Source organism: Echeneis naucrates, chromosome 14, assembly GCF_900963305.1.
Source record: "Echeneis naucrates chromosome 14, fEcheNa1.1, whole genome shotgun sequence".
Taxonomy (NCBI): Eukaryota; Metazoa; Chordata; class Actinopteri; order Carangiformes; family Echeneidae; genus Echeneis; species Echeneis naucrates.
The window spans coordinates 21,233,282-21,255,084 of NC_042524.1; the positions used below are offsets into that span (position 1 = coordinate 21,233,282).

The 21,803-nt window shown below is 40.2% G+C and overlaps 1 protein-coding gene across 1 annotated transcript; it reads left to right on the forward strand.

Moving 5' to 3' along the window:
- Positions 1-4,231: 4,231 nt before the first annotated feature.
- smfn (small fragment nuclease) lies at positions 4,232-10,562 on the forward strand. Its single transcript, XM_029519356.1, has 7 exons — positions 4,232-4,623; positions 6,442-6,525; positions 6,605-6,682; positions 8,695-8,806; positions 8,894-9,002; positions 9,381-9,434; positions 9,591-10,562. The coding sequence occupies exons 1-7, from the start codon at positions 4,336-4,338 to the stop codon at positions 9,712-9,714; spliced, it is 849 nt and encodes a 282-aa protein (XP_029375216.1). The 5' UTR covers positions 4,232-4,335; the 3' UTR covers positions 9,715-10,562.
- Positions 10,563-21,803: the final 11,241 nt, after the last annotated feature.

Consider the following 21,803-nt stretch of genomic DNA (forward strand, 5'->3'; position numbering starts at 1 on the left):
TTTATCTATTTTCTTATTTGTTGTTTTCACCAGGATTTCTGTGTTTGTCAGCAATAAAGGTGAAAAATTTTAAAGGTGAAACTTTATTTAGGCTACTCAAAGAACCCCATGTCAACTTTGCATGCTTGAGATGCGCTGCACAAAACTCTTGCATTCAAGCTTTCAGAGGGTCAAACTTTGTAATAGCACTGAATTTTTGCCATGGAATACACGTGTGTTCAAAGTTAGGTCTTTAGGTGGTACCAGAAACGCATATGAGATGCATTGTGATGTGTGAACCTAAATTTATGGAAGAAGATAAGTCACGCAAAGTGCTGTATGGTTACAAAAAAAATATGTACCTTATTGTTCACACAATATGTCACACTTAAAATCCTTAAATTTTCTCAAAAATTGACAGTGCGCTTTATTTATGAATTCTTGTTGTGCTTACTGACCTAGAACCAATTTTATGTTGTACACTCAAATCAAATCAAAATCAAAACAGATTTATTTGTATAGCGCCAAATCATAACAAAGTTACATCAAGGCACTTTACATATAGAGCAGGTCTAAACCAAACTCTTCATTGCACTCAAAAATCTGTTGAAATGTTTGAGTGCAACTTTGTTAAGAAATGAAGCTGCTCCACTTGATGGATTGTCACAGGGACGTTGTATTAACATTGGTCCTTGGTTAGATATGGGTTGCAATATTAGACAACGTTAGATAACTAATTATGTAGGCAACCAACCACCATCCAACATTTAGTCAGTGTTACCTTACTATACTTACCTTACTTACTATTAGACATCAAGCCAATGTTAGGTTTTTAACGTAAACCCAATTTTCAAATCCATATTATAATCCAATTATAATCAAATATTGGTATACAACATTGTTCCAACGTCACACTAACTTCAGTTGTTTGCTATCGCTGGCAACAATAAACCAATCAGAGAACAGTACGTAGTACACTTACCTCTGGCACATTTTGTAATACCGGTACGTGCTGTGCTTCGCTATGTTTTATCATGTGCCTTATAACCCGGTGCGCCTGATGTATGAAAATAGACCCGTTCATTGATATTGTGCTTTATAATGCAGTGGGCTTTATGTTCCGCAAAATACGGTTTATATAACACAACATATAACATACACATACCATTCATATACACATAAACATAGTTCTATCAAGAAGAACATAAAACAAGTATGGCAATAAAGCAATTCAAAATAAATAAAATAAAACCATATTCAAAAATAAAAATACTAAAACTAATTTAAACTGAAACTAAAAACTCAATGGCAGTTTTGCACAAGGCCACTTGAGTATGGACTACATAAGAAACAGTATTTCTAATCATATCACAGATATTTACAGCTACAATTGCCCTACAGTCCTACAACCCAACACCAGAAACTTGGTGGTCTTTAGTCCTTTAGTGCTGGCCTACAACAGTTACTTAGGGTAAGTAAGTAATATCATGATCACCAGAAGTAGGGACAATAAAAATCTATTGTTTCCTGACTTCCTACTGTCAGGCTCTCTCTTGAAAGTGTGTGATGATGTAAAATATCTGGGCCATTACATATCAAGTGATCTCTCTGATGACAACGGCATTAACAGACAAGTTGAATGCTGTATGCACAAGCCAACATGCTGATCCGAAAATTGTGTTCAGTAACTGTGAAGACAACACTGTTCAGATCCTATTGTACTCCTGTACTACAGGAAGTGTAGCATGTGGAAATTAAATGTAACCTATAATGACTGTATGAGGATGCTGCTGAAGATGCTGCGTGGTAGCGGCACAAGCCAAATGTTGGTCAGTGTTGGTGCACCCACCTGCTCTGCTGTTTTACGAAACCTAATTTACAGTTGTATGTGTTGGTTACATGACTCTGAAAATAGCATTGTTGTTGGTCTATCCAACCCTGCACTATGATCAGATACACATCCAGATTATGGAGCCACTGGTGTGTCAGCTGATTTCTTAATTGATTTCTATTTTATATGGACCTCCCAGCTGTCTTTAATAAAGTACTACTGTCACCTACCGGGCCACACGGTCATGACAAAGAAGGGAGATGCACACAACGAGAGAAAAAACCTAACCTAACAATGGCATGTGTAATCAGTGAAATCAGTAGTGTAGGTGAGTGCATGAGTGGAAGAGTGTATGAATGTAATATTGTAGGGTGCAGAAAAGCAAATCAAAAATGTTAACCCAACAGCCAAAATGGTGTATCAGGGTGGAGAGACAGCAGCAACTGCACTATAAAGGCTTTTTGAAGAGGCACTGGCACCCAGAGCCCCAGGTGTTGCCAGTGTTCCTGATGATGCTGCCACACCCACCTCCAGTACCTGCAGAAACAGAGCAGCCACACAAATTAAAGCCACAGGCAGACTGGGCATAGAGGGTCGTAACACTACTAAAATTATTAGCTGTTTCTGTTCAGCAGCTAGCATTAGGTAGCTAATGCTAACGTACACGTAGCAGGCATTAAAACACATTTACAGACAAAATTAATTGATAACTTACGTTAATATTCTTCAAAAGAGTTGAATCAAGTCGAAATCCAGGGTTGCTGAAGGGTCTCTTCAGCAGGCTAGCAGGTTGCCCTGTCCTGGTGTGGTGCTGAGCAGGAGACTCTATTGCACATGTGCACGTAACCCCGGACTCTCACTACTCATTGTTGCAGGTGAGGTTAACTCAAAATAAAGCAATCTTCACTGTAAACACTAAGTGTTTTACCTTTTTATTTACCTGCAAGTAACTGTTAAATCATATACACCAGTAATAACCGCATTTTGCTAACCTAGTTAAGTTAACTCATTTATGTCAGGGCAGCTATTGGATTTCACAGTGTGGTTTTCAGAAAAACCCAACAAATTTTATATCAAAACGTGCAGCTCGGTTTCGATCGATGTATTTTACCCACCGGATACGCATTTTTGGCGGCGTAAACAGCAAACGGGCAAAAAAAAAAAAAAAATGGGTGTCTATAGTATTTGTGCAGACTCCCTCATCATTATTCTTGCAGATTTTAACAGTGCAAACGTCATTCATGAACTTCCAAAATACAGAGAGCATATTAAGTGTCCCACCAGGGACACTAACAAACTGGACCAGTGTTACACAGCTCCACATGATGCCTATTGTGCTGTCCCCCGTGTAACTCTCTGATCACTGTCTGCTCAACTCATACCTACCTACAGACAGAAATTAAAAACATCTAAGCCTGTGGTAAAGACTTTGAAGAAGTTGAAGTAGGAGTCGCACGCCTGGTTTGACTACATGGATTGGCGTGTTTTTGAAGCTGCAAACACTGACCTAAACAAACTCACTGATACTGTGACATCTTACATCAGTGTTTGTGAGGACGTGTGTGCAGGCCCCAAGACAATAAAGTCTGCAGAGAAGAAGTGCTGATCTTCGCACCATCCAGGACTTGTATAGGTCCAGGGTCAGAAAACGACCAGCAAACATCTCTGCAGACCCCTCACATCCTAGACATAAACTTTTTAAACTTCTCCCTTTGAGTAGGGGCTACAGAGTGCTGTTTGTGAAAACCAGCCGGCACAGAGTTTTTTTCCCCTCAGGCTTATCACTATGATCAACACTGTATAATTAAAACACTGAAGTACATGACAGTAAATAACAGGTTTATTTAATTCTCAGGTCATTGGCACATTTGCACATTTTCTATCTGCACTGTAAATTAATATTTAAGGTTATATTTTTTTACTGATTTCTCTCTCTCATCCCTCCTAATTTATATTTTTGCTTGAATCTTTTTAATATTTGTTATTTAATCTTCTTGTGTATTTCCCATTCATAAACGCTTGCATGCTGAGAGTAAAGTGAACCCGGAGTCAAATTCCTAATTTGTGTGCACAAAATTGGCCATTAAAGACAATTCTGATTCTAACATGCAAAGACAGACAATCACACAGACGTTGATGTTGATGTTGATGCACACACAACAGACAGTCAGACACACACACACACACACACACATACAAGGTAAAATTCAATGTGGTTCACTTTGTCCATACATGACTCTGGGAAAGAGGTGACACACAGAGACCCAAAAATACACACATATAGAGCATACAAGCATTCTTGCATTCAGGTCCATCTTGTTCGAAAAGGAGAAATACAGATACACTTTGACGCCCGGCATCAGCCCACCGGAGGCACGAGAACTTTTTTAGTTCTAAAGTAACTGTTTAAGCACGGCCTCGTGTGGACTGTTATATTATGCCGAGCATGCCGAGAGGTAACGTTGTTTGTGGGGTTGACGTGACGAAGGTGTTTTACAGCAGTTTAGGTCGAAAAACGGCGCAGGATGCTGGTGTGTTTGCGGACTTGGGCTTTGTCCTTATCTCGCTTGGGGTTCCTATGTAAGACAAGACAGCCCGTCTCTCAATGTACAGAACCAGTGTTTCATTCATACCGTACCATTGTTGTGCAGAACAACGTACGATTAAGCCCTGTACTAAACCAATTAACCGGACTCGAGAGAGCCCCTGGCGTGGATTGCAGAATCAGCTTCGATTTTGACTGTCAGTTTTACAGAAGAATCAACATGTCGTCTGCTTCGATGTCCCAGAGAATGGTGTGGGTGGATCTGGAGGCAAGTCACCGGCCAAAACCCGGGTTGTAGTTGTGTAGTACAAATTACCATTTCTGTATAGGATTGCTAATGTCGCTACAAATTAGCTAGCTACAGCAAGCTAATTAACCCGAAACTGTATGGGTGTTAAACGTGCGATTCTTGCTAATGTTAATTCAGCACCATGAATAGGGAATAGTAAGGATTTTTTTAAATGGATCTGTGCAACATTTCTACCGTTACAAACTACACGTTAGGTAGGCTCTTGGACGGTATATTAGCAGAGGTGGCAGTTATAAATGATCTGTCCGCTGACGACGTTTGCTATAACTGACCATTAGCGCTGCTGAAAGTGGTTCTAAGTTCCAGGGCAGCAAATTGAAACTAAGACTGCCATTAGAAAGAGTGTAGATTTTAGAAGGTACAATCATGGGCAGAGCTTACTGTTAATAAAAAAAATAAGTGTGATCCTACAGGAGTATATGAGAAAACAGTCTTATTTACAAGTTTTCTCCTATACAATTTCTCCTATTTAAATCATGGTTACATTTGTGGGAAAATGGACAAAAAAGCAGGGTATACATTAAGGTGTGGGTTCCCCTGTGATTGACAGACTGTACACCAAGCAGTGATCTGCTGGGGAAAGTAAAGTTCAGGTTAGACCCACCTATGGTTTATATTGGTTTCAAAAAACAAACAAACAAACAAAAAAAAAAAACGCAAGATGGCAATGTCCAAACCAGAGGCTTCAAAACAACAGTTCACAAACCATAGTGACTGATCTGTGGAGTGGTCTTTGTGGTTGTAGTCAACTTTTTATTATCTTTTTACTTGATGCGATGACAACACACTACCTAGCAAGTGATCTAGTGTAGTATAGCTAGAGATGGTAGGGGAAAAAAGAAGTCGACACAATATATAGTCAAGTAAATAATACAAGAATGTAGCAACAGATTATATTGGCAGTTGAATTGCGCAATTTAACTATGTTACTGTACATCTTTTATTGGGCAAAGGGTGAGTGGTGCATTGTTTGATCTTAATGGACAACGCATTACAATTTGAAATTTATATTTAGACATTTACAAGTTGCCACTGCATCCAGACAAGGTACTAGACCTCCATAGACCAGTCATTTATGGGTCCAGACCACTACCTTCAGTGCCCCTGGTGGAAGTAACTTGACTGAAACAACCATTGTCAGTGGGCAGAGTTTTAATTTGGCTACAACCAACCTCTCCAGTAGCGATAAGTCATCCTGCCATCCTGACCTCAGGTCTTCCTTTCCAAGGAACGCGGGTTATTTTTGTTTACTGTAGTGACGACAGTGAACACTCCACCCTAAAAATTCACATGGGGCTAGCTGGTTAGTATACAAACTTCCGTACATAGTATTGCAACATAACTGTTATATCTTCACATTCAGTTTAAGTTCATTTATATCATTTTTAATTCTTCCTTTAATTAAGTTAAAAATATTTATGCAAAGTAGCCTTTGATAATACAATATTCATAAAACTCCCAAAAAATGGCTGCTTAAATGGGATTGTTCCAAACACAACCCCACCAGAACTGCTCATTCATGCTTGCTCCTCAAAATGTTCTCCTCAAATTTTAACAAAATGCTGCCTGCTTGCAAGCTACAGGCTGATACTTAAGCTATCTGATCTACTATACTTACTTTGTCTTATCTTCCTTCATATTTTTTTGCTCACCATGTCTCTTGGTATGCACCAAAACACCAGAGCAAATTCCCAATACGTGTAAGTCTACTCAACAGCAAGCCTGAATCTGATTCTGCACTAGGAATTAAGTTGTTTGGTATTTTTTTATTTTCAGATGACAGGTCTTGACATTGAGAAGGACCAGATAATTGAAATGGCATGCATTATCACAGACTCTGACCTTAACATTTTGGCTCAGGTAATAAAAACCTAAATAGCATTTTATAGTCTTCAGTCTGAATGTAAATGAAACAAATGAAACTTTTATTGCTTGGCAGGGACCCAACTTGATAATCAACCAGCCAGATGAGCTGCTGGAAGGGATGTCAGACTGGTGTAAAGAGCATCATGGAAAGGTAAACTGTCTAAAGTTGAAATATTACAATAAAGAAAACTATATAGAGCCCAGTTTGTGATCACTGAAGAAAATAGATTTGAAGCTGAAAGACACTGGGTTGCGTTTAAAGTAGATTGGTTGCTTTGACTAATCAAACAACTATAGCAACATTGTTTTTCTCATCTCTCCATTTTGTCATGACAAATTCTCTAAGTAGGATATTGTGATTCATTAGGCCATATGTCTAAATGTTGAGAGGGGTTGTAATGCAGTATTTAGGAAAGGTGTGTTTGACTTGGACAGCTTGTACTGCTTGTTGATGCAGATACAATCAGTAGATTTTTATTGCAAAACCCTATTTAGCTACTATAGCTACTACAGTTTCATTAAGGGCAAATGTGTATGTGCATTGACATCCAGATATTTTTAAATAGTAGTGCGCAATTCAGAAAACTCATGATTAGACTCAATTCTTTGGCTCAACATTCAATTAAAAATAGCTCGATAAAAAAATATTCTCAACTAAAAGATAATAATAGTTCCTATAGTATGTGTGCTGCTTTTTATGATGTGTGTGCATGCAGTAAAATGCAGCTCACTCTAAAGAGTGTATGTTGTGACATGATCAGAGATCAGGTTGATTATATAAAGAGTTTGATCAAGTTGAGAATGTCTGACAAACATCTAGCTCAGTTAGATCTGATCTGACACCATGATGGAGTAAGTTGTAATTAATGTTGAACAGAAGGTAAATGAACAAAAGCCATTTATTTTTGTTAGTAAAATCAGATGTCAGCTCATATTTTTTTTGTTGAATTGACTTTGGCTGGGAGTTTAATTAATATTTAAAAGGACTTAGCTTTTACACCATCTTGGGGTGCTTTATGCCGAAACTAAACATGCTGTGTGAGAGAATAAGGCAATGTTTGGCTTCAGGGGAGTGTACAGTTGTTTAAAACAGTTGTCAAATTTACTATGCATGTTTAAAGGGCATAATGGTTCTGACATTTAAGCAGAGATGCGTCAGAGACAGTCAGTTCCGCAGATTGTAAAAATCTCTTTAAAATAAGTCTGGTAAACTTGAATGTCTCTTAATGTTGGGCAACACAAAATTTGTCACAAAGGAAGCTCTGACCTGAATCCCTATAGATGCATATTGACAATGACTACGTTCACACTGCAGGCCTTAATACTCAATTCCGATTTCTTCCCATATCTGAATCATTATTATTATTATTATTTTTGTGTTTGTGTGTGTGTTGCTGTTCACATTATCTTTAAATGTGTCCTATATATCAGACTTGAGTGTGAACGCATCAAGTCATATGGAAGTAAACATGGAGGCAACAGAAGTGAGCGTTCATGGTTATATTTTGAAGTTGTTGTGCAGTGGAAGTCGTCGAAATCGTGAGCAGATGTTGATGAAGAGTAGAAGGATGAGAAAGAAAGCCACATTTTTAATCATGGTTTTTTATGGAGCGATGGCTGCCTCGTCTGTGGAGAGGTGTGCGTGGATGCGTACTTGTACTGCAGTGTCTCCCCAAGACCACTTTGTGACTCCCGCCCCCACCAGCGCAGTATTATGACAACAGTTGCTCTCAAGTAATACCAAAGTCGCATTAATCCCGACCTGGCTGTTCACACTTCGCATGGGACACTTTTGAACGGCAGTGTGCAGTAGCATTAGAGTCTTGTGTCTCACTGCCTAAATAATTGATGCCAGGATGAACTGTAGAAAGGCGTAAGTGTAAAGCCTCCTCTCTGACTTGAGGAATAAATGTCAATCAATTTTTTCACATGAATATCTGAGATTATTAAAACCCTAACCCTACATTTTTAAGTTGGAAGCATTCTTCCTACTTTGAAAACCACTGAATGAAATTCTCATTGAACACTCACAATCTGTGTCTAAATATTTGTTATGGCTTGCAATTTTAAGTTGAGTAAATGATGAAGATAATATGTGATGAAGGGATGTGTCTGAAGATGTCCTGAATGCACTGTAAACAGCCAGTGTTAATGATGTTTCAGTCAGGACTGATTCAGGGTGTACGTGACAGTAAAATCACCCTGGAACAGGCAGAGTATGAGTTCCTGTCCTTTGTCAGACAGCACACCCCACCTGGACAGTGTCCCCTTGCTGGTGAGTTACTTTTAAGCACCAGCAGCAAACTGTTATTCAGCTGACGTGGCTCCTACACTCATGTTTAATGAGCTCTTCTTCTTGCAGGTAACTCTGTGCATGCAGATAAGAGGTTCCTGGACAAGCACATGCCACAGTTTATGTACCACCTTCATTACAGAATAATTGATGTCAGTACCATTAAGGAGATTTGCAGGTCAGTGTTTGTGTCTCAGTGAAGTGTTAATGTGCTGTTGTGAAAAGTTAGAATCTTTCTCAGGTTTAAAATTGTTAACGCTAAAACTAATACAATGTGAAGATTTTGCTGAGATATCAGGTTGTCTGGAAAAGTATTTGCATTCTTCATACATGTTTCTGTTACCTGTTTTCCATCATATGCAAAAGGTCTATAAACAATATGAACGCAATCCACTTTTTTCTAGGCTCGACTAAGTACTAGGTACTTTGGAATTCTCACCATGTCATTTACTTAGTACCCATTAACGATATTTGTAGCTTCTGACACACTGTCTGTGCGAATAATGTGATCAATTGTCTCCCTGAAAAATTACTTTTGTTATATACACACTTTAAGGCGGTGGTTTCCGGAAGAATACAAAATGGTACCTCACAAGAAAGCCAACCACAGGTAATCAGTGAGAAAAATACACTATGTGATATGAACCTCTCATGACATCTATCTATCTGTAATCCAAATTTCATTGATTTTTATCCACATTCAGTTTTCAAGTTCAAGGGAATGAGCTTAATTGAATACAGTCCAAACTTTGCTTTCCTTTCTCAGGGCCTTGGATGATATACAGGAGAGTATCAAAGAGTTGCAGTACTACAGAGCCAACATATTCAAAGCACAAACAAATGAGAAGAAGTGCACGATTGTAGAAAACGGAGTCAGCAACTTAAGTTAGCTCACATGATTCTTCCAGTGTATCCCTCAATATTGTGTTGCTGTCTTGTGATTGTGAAATCACTGAATTTAGTTTCTATTCATATTTGGCTCTCAAATGATAAACTGTTCCAGTATTATTCAAAGGTTTTCCCTAAAAGTTTCAAACAGAATGATTGTAATTACAATGAATGGGAAAAATGTTTGAAAATGTTCTTTGGCCAATTTTGATATTTGTATAATTTCTTTGGTCTGAGTTCTTTTTAATTTAAATTTTCCTTTGTTTTTAAAGTTCAACAAAATAAACTCTTGTCCATGAATGTTCCATTATACATTTATCTTTCACGGTGTGTGGTAAATACCTAAAATAAAAAAATATTAATAATAAATTATAATGTGATTTATTTAGTATGCCATATATTTTAGTGTGTTGATGGTTGCTACAGTACAGTGTGATTCAATGAAATTAAATTATTATTATATTATTAATTATTAAATTTGTATCTGGAGTACTTGACATTTAAAATTTTTATAGCTCAAGTTCATTATCTAAAAAAAAAAAAAAAAAAGTTTATCACTTTGTTTTTATTTTTTACCAGAACAGTATATCATATCCTCTGAACAGAGTAATGAATTTGGGACAGCTCTTATTCTGAAGTTGTGCTGTCTTGTGTGTACCAAAACATTAGCAGCTGCTTTTAAGACCTGGAAATAATTTCACACAAAAGACCCAAGGTTTCCCAGCAGAACGCTTTACAAAGCAATACACTGCTGACACAGACTCCTTGTGTATAAAAACTGTTGCTTCTCTTTGGGGAGCTACTCTTACTTGACAGTTGTGTGCACCGCTTGAATAAAGAGACGCTGACTTCAAGAGACACCATATGAGAGTGGTGATTTCTTTCACCATCACTGCTTCATATATGATAGGTGCCAGAGTGTTACCTGTTTAGTATTTTTGGTTTAGTTAAAATGTACTTATTTTCCTTTATAAAGAACACTTAATTGGGATTCTGGTTGCACAATTGTTTGTATGGAATACTTTAAATTATTAAAATTAAATTGTGGCAACTGCTAAGCGAATCTTCAAGGATTGAATAGCATGATAATAAATGGGAACAGTTTGTAAGAGCCCAGAACAAAGCGGGAACAGAGGCACACTAGTACCTGAGTATTTATTCTACATTTGTTTGCAGTGTTGGACAAGCTACACTAGCAGATTCAGCAAACAAACTCACCTGAACAGTCCTATAATCAGAGAGCAAGCACAAGTCAACTCAAACCAATACAGACCAACTCACCTGGACAAACCACATGGTCTCACAGAACCTCAAACAGGCCACACCCTCCACTTAAATACACTTCCTTTTCCTGGATTTGTTCCTCTGCTTCTCCCAAGAGTCTGTCTATCTTAAGAGGTCCCCCTGCTGCCCCCCCAGCATAAAGACAACATTCATTCAAACTCAGTTTGCTCTGATTTACTCTGATGTACATTGGTTCGAGCCAGATACCTGACATCTCTTCTTAGATGCAAGTGAACCAATGTCTGGGGTTAGGCTCTGAGCTGAGTAAATCCTTAGGACTGGGTGAAAATGTTCATCACTGAGACGACTCCTTAGTGGTGGTTTGTTGTTGTTTGTTTGATCTTCATCAAAGAGAACAGTTGCTCACATAGACATGTGCTGCCAAACATAGAGAGCATTTGAGCAGCTTGGGCACGGAGTTGGGGCAGTGTGTCGGGGAGGAAACAGAGAAACTGCAGCAAAGACTCATACAATCAATCGGCTCCATTTGGACGTTGGCTGGTGCATGTTCCACATCAACCGCAAACTGGAAACTGGAAGAATACTGGAAGTTGGTTCCATAGAAGAGGAGCCTGATGACTGAATGATCTGCCTCCAGATTTACTCTTGGAGACTGCTCTCTAGATGGAGGTTTACTTGTGGTTTCTAGAGTAGAGTGGCCTACTAAGACTAAGGAACTATGAGCTCTCTGAAATATGATGGAGCTTGGCCATTAAGAGCTTTATACGTTAACAGAGGATTTTAAATTCTACTCAGTATTTTACAGGCAGCCAGTGAAGAGCAGCTCACACGGGAGAGATGTGATCTCTTTTCCTAGTTCCTGTTAATATTCGTGCAGCAGCGTTCTGAATCAACTGAAGGCCTTTCAGAGATTTGTTTGGACATCCAGATAGTAATGACTTACAGTAGTCCAGCCTAGAAGTTACAAATGCATGGACTAGTTTTTCTGCATCATCTTGAGAGAGGATGTTTCTGATTTTCCTGTTTCTCGGGTGGAAGAAAGCTGCCCTACTGACTTGTTTTATGTGAGGGACAAAGGACATGTCTCGGTCAAAGGTTACTCCAAGTTTTCTTACAGTGGAGCTGGAAGCCAAACCAATGCCATCCAGACTGATTAGATGATTAGATAACATTTGTCTGAGGTGCTTAGGGCCAAGTACAATAGCTTCAATTTTGTCAGAGTTGAGAAGTAAAAAATTTAGGGTTATCCAGACTTTTATGTGTTCAAGACATGTCTGTAGTCTGACTATCTGACTGACTTCATTTGGCTTCATTGATAGGTACAGCTGATTGTCGTCTGCATAACAGTGAAAGGTGGTTGTATAATTGTTTTGGTACAGCTTTCTCAATGATTTTAGAAATGAATGGAAGGTTTGATATTGGTCTATAGTTTGCCAAAACATCTGGATCAAGATTAGGCTTTTTAAGATGAGGTTTTATGAATGTGGTCTTAAGAGTCTGAGGTACATAACCCAAAGAAAAGGTCAAATTAATCAGATCTAGAATGACCGGCTCAATGAAGTAAAAAATCTTTAAAGAGGCTAGTTAGTACTGGGTCTAATAGACAGGTTGACGGTCTGGATGATGAAACTATAGAAGCTAGCTCTGAGAGATTCAGAGGTGAGAATAATTCCAGATGTAAAAGAGGCATTGCAGTTGATTCAGGAGTTCCTGTATTCAGTAGGAGATTTTTTGTCGAATGTAGGCAAGAGGTGATGAATTCTTTCTCTGACTATAAAAAGTCCATGAAATCATCGTTGCTTAGAGCTAAGGGGATCACTGGTTCAACTGAGCTATGGTTCTCTGTCAGCCTGGCTACGGTTTTGAAGAGAAACCTGGGGTTATTCTTGTTGTCTTAGTGCTGAGTAATATGATCTTTTAGCACTGCTGCTTTTTTTTTTATATATTTTTCCGTTATCTTTCCAGGCTCTGTTAGACTCTTCCAACTTATTTGAACACCAATTTATTTCGAATTTCCTTGACGTCTGCTTTAACACACGAATTTGGGAACTATACCAGGGAGCCAGCCTCCTTTGTTTGATTACTTTCTTTTTGAGAGGGGCAGCATCGTCAAAATTTGAACACAGTGTGACCATAGTGCTAATCACAAGGTCATCAACCTGTGTATGGGAGAAATCCTCATTTGAATTTAGATATGGTATTGTTGGGAATGATGGCCGAATGTTCTCTTTAAATTTAGCCACAGCATCTTCAGATAAACATCTTCTATAGCTGAATTTATTCCTCAATGCTGTGCAGCCAATTAAAGTAAACTCAAATGTAATAAGGTAATGGTCAGTCAAGAGAGAGTTTTGAGGAAAAATTGTTTGAACAAGATCAAGGACATGATTGTAGCAATGAGTGGGTTCATTCACATACTGGGAAAAGCCAATAGAGTCTAGCAGAGAAAGAAACCCAGAACTAAGGCTGTCGCTTTCTACATCAACATGTATATTGAAATCTCCCAGAATAATGATTTTATCTGTGCTGAGGACTAACTCTGATATAAACCCGGTGGACGGTATACTGTGACTAACAGAACTGGTTTTTCACCTTTTCAGTTTGAGTGGGAAAGACTAAGAATGAGGCTTTCAAAAGACCTACAGCCAGATTTTGGTCTAGGGTTGATTAATAGGCTTGATTGAAATATCCGAGCCACCCCCGTCCTCGACCTGTGGTACAAGGGATATGAAAATTAACATGAGTGGGGGGTGTAGCTTCATTAATACTGTCATACTTCTGCAGCCACGTTTCTGCTATACAAAATAAATCAATTCGATGATCAGTTATGAGATCATTAACTAATTAGCTAACTAGATTTTGATGATAGTGATCGAATATTCAACGGTCCACATTTAATTGCAGTGTTATTTTAGACCGAATTCGTGACTGTTTTAAGTTTTTGTTTTTAGCTCCTCTTTTAATTTGGGTTTAGTATTTAGGTGGTCGGAGGACAGACAGTTTCTATAGACCTAAACATAGACAGAGACTCTATTCTATTCTTGCGCAGAGGAGCTTGTTAAACTGCAGCTCTGCCTCCTGGTCTCGACTTGGGATTGTCAGGGTTTTGGATTTCTAATAAAATTGGCCATATTCCTAGAAATAAGAGCGACCCCATCCACGGTGGGATGGACACCATCTCTCCTAATCAGACCAGGATTCCCCCAGAAAGCCTTTCAGTTATCTATGTAGCCCACATTGTTTTTGGGACACCACCTCGACCAGTTAAATGGCGACATGCGGCTGTATACATCATCACTGGTCTGACTGGGGAGGGGGCCATAGAAAGTGTTCAACATCGTTTTAGCAAAAGTACACACTGATTCCACATTAATTTTTGTGGCTTTTGACTGGCAAAGTCAGTTGTTGTTACTTCCGACATGAATAACAATATTAGCATATTTTCCTTTACCCTTAGCCAGCAGTTTCAGATAAGACTGGATGTCGCCTACTCTGGCTCACAGAATACACTTAACAATGGTCACCGGTGTCGCTAACTTCATGTTCCTCAGAATAGAATCGCCAATCACTAGAGTTGGCTTTTCAGTGGGTGTGTCGCTGAGTGGGGAGAACCTGTTGGAAAAGTGAACTGGTCGGTGGTGAACCAGGGGCTGCTGCCAATGACTATGCTTCTTGTCTTGGCTATAAGCTTAGGAAAGGGGGGAGATATTGAGTTTTATACCAGTGTTAGTGTGACAACAATTTACTGTCGAATCAATCGAGTGAATAGGAAAGAATAGCAACTTGCACTTGTTGTTATACTTGGACCTGGAAATTGATGCCCCCAGGTTAGTTCAAATGGTTTGAACCCCGTCATTCTATTCACACCGTTCCTGATGCCCATTAATGCAATAGGTAGTGCATCTACCCATGACCGTTCCTGATGCCCATTAATGCAATAGGTAGTGCATCTACCCATGACAACTTAGTTTCTGTAAACACTTTTACCAATTTGTCCTTCAGATTTCTGTTCATCCTTTCTACATTACCTTGTGATGGGGGTTGATACACTGTGCCAAATGCATGTCTCAGGCCCAAAGCTTTTTATACTTCTCGTAGATATTTTGGAAGTGTGTGCCATCATCTGATCTAATCCTCACTCGAAATCCATGACATCACATCACAAACTTTGCATCTTCGTTCTTGTTAGGTACAGCTTCAGGCCAGCCTATGTATGCATCCACGGCCACCAACAAGTATCTGTAACCTCTCTATCTGTCATGTCAGTGTAATCAATCACTATTTCCTAACCTGGCAACTTAGGTAAGGGGATTTCCCTTCATGGGGTTTCACAGTACTTTTTACATTATATACATTACACACTGAACACTCTCTCACATAATTATCTATCATTGCTGACTGTGTAGCCTGCAAACAGGATTGTGGCAACGGGGCTGCTAGCAATAAATCATTGACATACTGAGTCAACACAACACAAGGCGGCAAAGATAAGCTTTGCAGCTGTTGCTTCAAAACCTGATTGAAAATGCCTGGAGATAAAATAAAGCCTTGTGAGAGCCATGTGTATCTGAGTTTCTGACCCTCATAAGTGAAAGAGAAGACATCCCTCACTCCTTCTGCTAGTGGGAGACAAAAGAAAGCATTAGCAAGGTCAATGCATTAGAACCACTGTTGACTTGGAGTAAGAGAGGACATGGCTGTGTAGGGATTAGGAACAGGAACCATGGGAGTGGTGGTGACAGCATTTATGCTCCTAAGGTCATGTGCCATGCAATACCTCCTTGTGCCTTTCTTTTCAACAGGCAAAATAGGAGTATTCCAGCTGGAATCAGATCTCTCTAAAACTCCTACTTTCAAAAGACCTTCAACTGTGTCCCATATGTCTAGTGCAGCCGCAGGTTTATGCTGATCGAGTCTGCCAATTGGTCGGAGTGCACTGTGTTGAAATGTGATGGGTGAGACTGACAAACAAAAACCAACATCTGTAGAGCCCTGCAACCACAGGCCAGACAGCAGCGAAGACAACATGCACTCGGCAGACTCATGATCAGTTTTCTCTCATCCATGAAATCTCTCAATTTTAGACCGGGAATTTGCGTAGGAGACCAATCAGACACTGTCATGAGACGTTTACACATGGGGCCCAAATCTTTAGCTTGATGAGCCGCATGCACGAGAAGAGTGACGTGAGGAACTGCCTCAGCACTCATCTCATACCATACATTTTGATCAGGTGTCAGTTGGGCCCAAGGGCGTGGCGTCGAGTCAGCTTGAATATGCCAACTCATGCCTTCCTCTTCACTATAGAAGGCGTCCTGGTAAACATCATTGCTATCTCTATCAAAACAATGTGACATCCCATCAGCAGGAAGTGAATAGGGATGCCGAGTCTGTAACCAGCGATGCCACTGAGTAAACAAAGAGATTATGCCATTGTGTGAGGGGCCTTCAGCAGTGATCAAACCCCAATAAATGTCAGCCCAGAAAGTTGCTGGAGGAGAGTTGTTGGAGGCCAACATCATGTGTGAGGTGGTGGAGAGGGATGGACTAGAACAGTTTGTTGTGAAACCATTAGGAAATGCCAGCATCAGTCCGTCTGGACTACAGAGCACAGAAGCACCAGTTTTCACCAACAAGTCCCTGCCCATTAAGTTAACGGGACAATTCTCAGAGTTTACAAACTGGTGATAGAAAATCTGACTGGCCACACGCACAAGCAAAGGTTTTGTGAGAGGCAGTGTTACGGACCAGGTTGGTGGTCTCTAAGGCAGAGACAGAAGGCAGAATGGTGGTTATAAAGAGTTTTATTACAAGAGATGATGAGGGTCAGATGAAGGGGCAGATGATGGTTGGAGGAGTGTAGTAGGCAGGAGGGCAGAGCCGAGCTGGAGTGCAGATAGCTGGAGTCTGGGTGAAGGGTGCAGGTGATCCTGGGTAGAGGAGAAACTGGTTAGGAGGAACAGGCAATTTGGCAGACTGAACAGAGAAATTATAAACAATGTTTTTGGGAGCTGGAGATGGAACTAACTGTTGCAGAGTCAACAATTCAGCGCTGACTGACTGAAGCAAGAAGGGCCCATTGGGGCACCTATTAGCCCAGTGTCCAGGCTGTCCGCAGCAGTAACAATTGTCTCGTGAGTCATAATGTCTTAACCAGCTATCTCCCCTTGTCCCCCTGCAACCTCCCCGGAACCAGCATGACCTCCCACGTCCCCCGCCTGTCCTCTTGCCATTGCTGTCATTTCAAAATATTGATGTTGAGTTGACCAATTAGGAATAGGATAGAGATCTGGTGAGTCATTAGACGTGCCTTGCTGCTGCACCATCTGTTTGGTCTGCTTTTTTTTTTTTCAAAGTTGTTAACGTGCTGAATCTAGTTGCAATTTTAACAACTGAGCCTGCTGTGCTTGGATTTCTGTATTTTCTGCCGTGACTTTAAGACAATGAGTTTTTAAGTGGTGAGCCAGATACTTCTCCCACTTCTCACAGTCACAGCTAGGTATATCAGGGTTATCTTCCATGGCCGTCTTGACTGATCTTGGCATACCATCCATAACAGCTTTTCTAAACATGGTCTAAACATGGCAGTGGATCTGAACCAGGATAGAAGCCTGTAGCATCAGACCACAGAGATTTGCATCTAATCAAAAAGGAGGGGACATCTTCTTTCTCATCTATGTTGACCACCAGAGAGTGTACTATACCCTGTGGGACTGGATATTTCTGACACATGGGATTTCCTATTTGTGTGGCCTGTTTAAAATGGCTCTTCTTGCTTATAGAGGCCAGTTTTAGGTATAGTTTCAACTAAATACACCTCATGCCCACCAACTTGAGTGCCTAGCAGTTCTCTCCAATCTCCCACGGCTAACGTGTGCCCCATTGTTAACTGACAAAATTTATTCATCCACGGTCCCCCTCCTTCATTTTGTCAAGCAGACAGTTCATATCAGTGAATGTGAAGGGTTGATAACCTTTGCCCCCTTTGCTTCCGTCCATCAGTGGCATCTGCATGTGTCACTACCATCCTCCTGTGAGTTTGATTCACTCTGAAGTGGGCTTACATCTATCTTGGACCCCTCATTACTGTTAGACGGTCCTTTTTTATCTGTGATTGTTTGTAAAACAGAATTATGCAGTGTTTGTATCTGGCCCTCCAGGTTTCAAATCTCTTCCCACACGTTGCCTACACTCTCCTACGATGTCTGAGTCACAGGAGATCCCTTTCTTTGTATTCTAGTGGAGAAAGGTTCTTGTGTGCCTACGGGTGTTATTGATGTTCTTTCTCGCTATAGGTGTGTTCACCATATGTCCCATGTGTGGAGTGCTAGTTGATGGTCCCCTTTCTTTTTTCTGTTGATTGTCACCTTTGTACATGTATTGATCATATTGTCTTTGAGTAGCACTGGGCCTATCAATAAATTCTTACGTATGTTGTTGTGATTCAGTGTTTTTTTCTTTTATAAGCAATAGCTCTTTAAGCTGGGGTTTGGTTAATTCTTGGAGATATTGTTCTTTTCGATCCCCATTCATTTCCTCCATCTCAAGCAATCCCTTCACTTGTACTAACGGCATTTGATAAGGTGGTGGAGCAGAGCAGGTTAGCTGTGGGTAGAGAGACACAGTGGGAGGGGCAGAGGGAGTTGGCCCCTGGGCCTCCTGTTTTTTATTTGTATGTGTTGGGCCTCTTTTTTTTGCATAAAGTGCAATGCAGGCTAGAGTTAGTTGGTGAATCAGTGCTCTTGTTTTAACTTTCTTAAGAAGTTCTTTCACCCAAGATTTCTTTTGGAACACCTTTAGTTGCTTTTTCTTATGCTTATCTAGCTCCTGTTTCACAGTTGCCTCAAGCTGTGTTAAAAACTGCAATAACTACCCCTACTGTCCTCCACTGGACCTCTCTCCTCCTGTTTCCATTCTCCCCACAAAGCATCAATTTTATTATTTAGTTTCTGTCTCGCTTGTCATGCCTGTCCACTCATCATTTGTTTCAATTGCTCACCTATTGTCTGTGACATCATGGATCTAGAATCATAGTCACCAAACTCTTCACACTCTATCAAATGAACCGTCCATCCTAGGTGTATGTGTGTGTGTGGTATACTTACCTCCTGTTCAGGTTCGTTCACTTACTCTCCGTAGTTATGGGTTCTCCTGTGCTTTTCCCTGAAAAACAGATTTTATCTAATTTGGACCCCTTTTTTTAAACTCTACTCCCCAACAGCCAGTCAGTTTATATGGAATTCATCCAAGCAACTGACCCTTCAGTTGTGTATAGTCTTGAGCCACTCAGTGTGTATGGAGTTCACCCGAGCCACTGACCCAATGAGCTGCACTCATTTTTTCAGTGAGATGTGTTTTGTGTTAGCACCTTTAGGTTTCCACTACACATGTTTACAACCCAAACACTCAATGCAACACTCCCGAGACATTGTTGTAACTACCACCCCAATCATTTTCCCCACATAGAAAAATAGTATGATACCGAGGTTTCAGACCAGCTAGAGTCTCCAACTCCCCAGTCTCTTGGATCACTCTCTAACCTCCAATATGGAATTTATGACGAGAGCTTAAGGCTTTTACTCTCTCAGAGTAAAAAACAAATTAATACTTAAATCTTGGATTTACTGACACGTTTGCACCTCTGATCCTTTAAATGACCTACAAACTTCACTATTTTTTGGCAATGTCAAGTTATGGGACTTTTAGGGCTTAACCCTGGGACAATGTGGACACATGGCTCAATGTTACTTTTGAAAGTCCCAATGTGCCAGATATTTGGCCAAACAGGGATCTGCTTGCCCTTCAGGTGAGGCCTTGTTCATTTACCTTATGTCCGAGTTGTCTGTTTAAGCACCTTGGTCTCAAAGTTAAAATCAATTCTATCCTTTTATAAAAGTTCTGCCTTCATCACGTCAGGGTCACCAAATTGTTGAGTTCCCAAAATGAACTTGTGCATTCGTTTGATGAAGGATGCAGGAGACGTCCAAATCAATTTCATATATTTTATTATCACATCTAACAGCAAAATATACTATAAAAAAGAGCTCTGGACCAGACTATGTTTCCCTGATCAGCGGACAACTTCAGCCTCAGTTCACAAAGTCTGATGCTCTATCTTTCCCTGGTCCAGCTTATGTTATGGTTAAACAAAGGAAATGAGGTATGTTGGTGTAGTCTTCTCCGGGTTGCACACTCCCTCCTCGTGTTATCTGACTCCATTCTCGCGATCAGCCCCTAGAAAGCTGTTGATGGTCCCTGGTTTCTGTGGAAGAGAAAGGAGAGCAGACACAAACCACAAACCCCACAACCCCAGTGTATCTTCTTCATTCATTAATTAGAAGGCCATGATTATATAATATACCGTATAAAGATATTTCATCATAAGTGTTTTTCAATCATGTCTATACGCTATTCTTATTACATTGTGCAGTAGCTACTTAATTCGTGTGGGTGTTCATTAAATCCAAACAGCATCATAAAAGTATAAAAACATGGAAGAGTGGTTCATTAGGTTAAAACAGCATGATTATCAACTGTACAAGTGTGTGAGTAGCATAAGGTCAGACATCCCAACAATACTTCAAGCAACCCTGTTTCTGGCATGTGTGCAGAAAAGGCTTCTTCCGTATCACTTTCCCATATGGCTGAATTGTTGAACGATGTACAGCGACACCATCTGCAGCAAGATGATGTTGTAGGTCTTTGGAGGTGGTCTGTGGGTTGTCTTTGTCCATTCTCACCATCCTTCAACTTTGCCTCTCCGATATTTTTTTTGGCCTGCAACTTCTGGCCTTAACAAGAACCATGCCTGTGGTCTTCCATTTCCTCACTATGTTCTTCACAGTGGAAACTGACAGCTGAAATCTGTGAGATAGCTTTTTGTAGCCTTCCCCTAAACCATAATGTTGAAGAATCTTTGTTTTCAGGTCATTTGAGAGTTGTTTCGAGGCACCCATGTTGCCATACTTCAGAGGAGAATCAGTGAGAACAACCTCCAATTGGCCACCTTATATACCTTTTCTCATGATTTGATGCACCTGGCTATGACGTTCAAGGCTTAATGATCTCGTCAAACCAATTTGTGTTCCAATTAATCAGTTCTAAGTAGTTACAGGTGACAATGACAAAGGTGCCCACATTTTTTTACAGGCTATTTTTCATGTGTGATTTAATTTCATACAACTTAATATTGCTACACTAAAAATCTTTGTCTGGGAAATACCCCAGTACTCAGCTTCTCTTAGAAAATTAATGGCATGACAATGTGATCATTTCCTGTGAAGACAGAGTAAATTATTATGCAGCCTCTGAGGAGTGCCTAAACTTTTTCATACCACTGTATACGTGAAAGCTGAGCTGTTTGAATTTCACAAGAACCAGGTGACCTTTTTAGGCTACATAATCTCCAATGGTCAGATTGGAGTACAAAAGTACTGGATGTATTTAATTGGCCTTCCCCTATGTTCCTTAAGGAGTTGCAACGTTTTCTGGGGTTTTTCAACTTCTATAGTAAGTTCATTAAGGGGTTCAGCATGGCCACAGGCAGCCCCCTCCATGCTCTAACCTCTTCCAAGTCTGTCTTTCAGTGGTCTTTATCTGCAGAGAAGGCCTTCCAGCGCCTGAAGGAATCCTTCACAGCAGCTCCACTCCTCAACTTGCCCAACCCAGCAGAATGATTAATTGTTAAGGTGGACGTCTCAGATATGGGGATTGGTGCTGTCCTGTCCCAGAGGTTGAGTGAGGATGGTAAGGTTCATCAATGTGCTTACCTCTCTAGAAAACTGTCCCCTGCAGAAACAAATTACGTTGTGGGGGACCAGGAGATGCTGGTGGTTAAAGTGGCACT

Bases quoted from the DNA above. Each gene is read 5' to 3' on its own strand.
- smfn (XM_029519356.1), top strand. From the start codon at position 4,336: ATGCTGGTGTGTTTGCGGACTTGGGCTTTGTCCTTATCTCGCTTGGGG. The intron at 4,624-6,441 runs GCAAGTCACCGG...TTTTATTTTCAG, and splicing joins TGGTGTGGGTGGATCTGGAG to ATGACAGGTCTTGACATTGA. The intron at 6,683-8,694 runs GTAAACTGTCTA...ATGATGTTTCAG, and splicing joins GTAAAGAGCATCATGGAAAG to TCAGGACTGATTCAGGGTGT.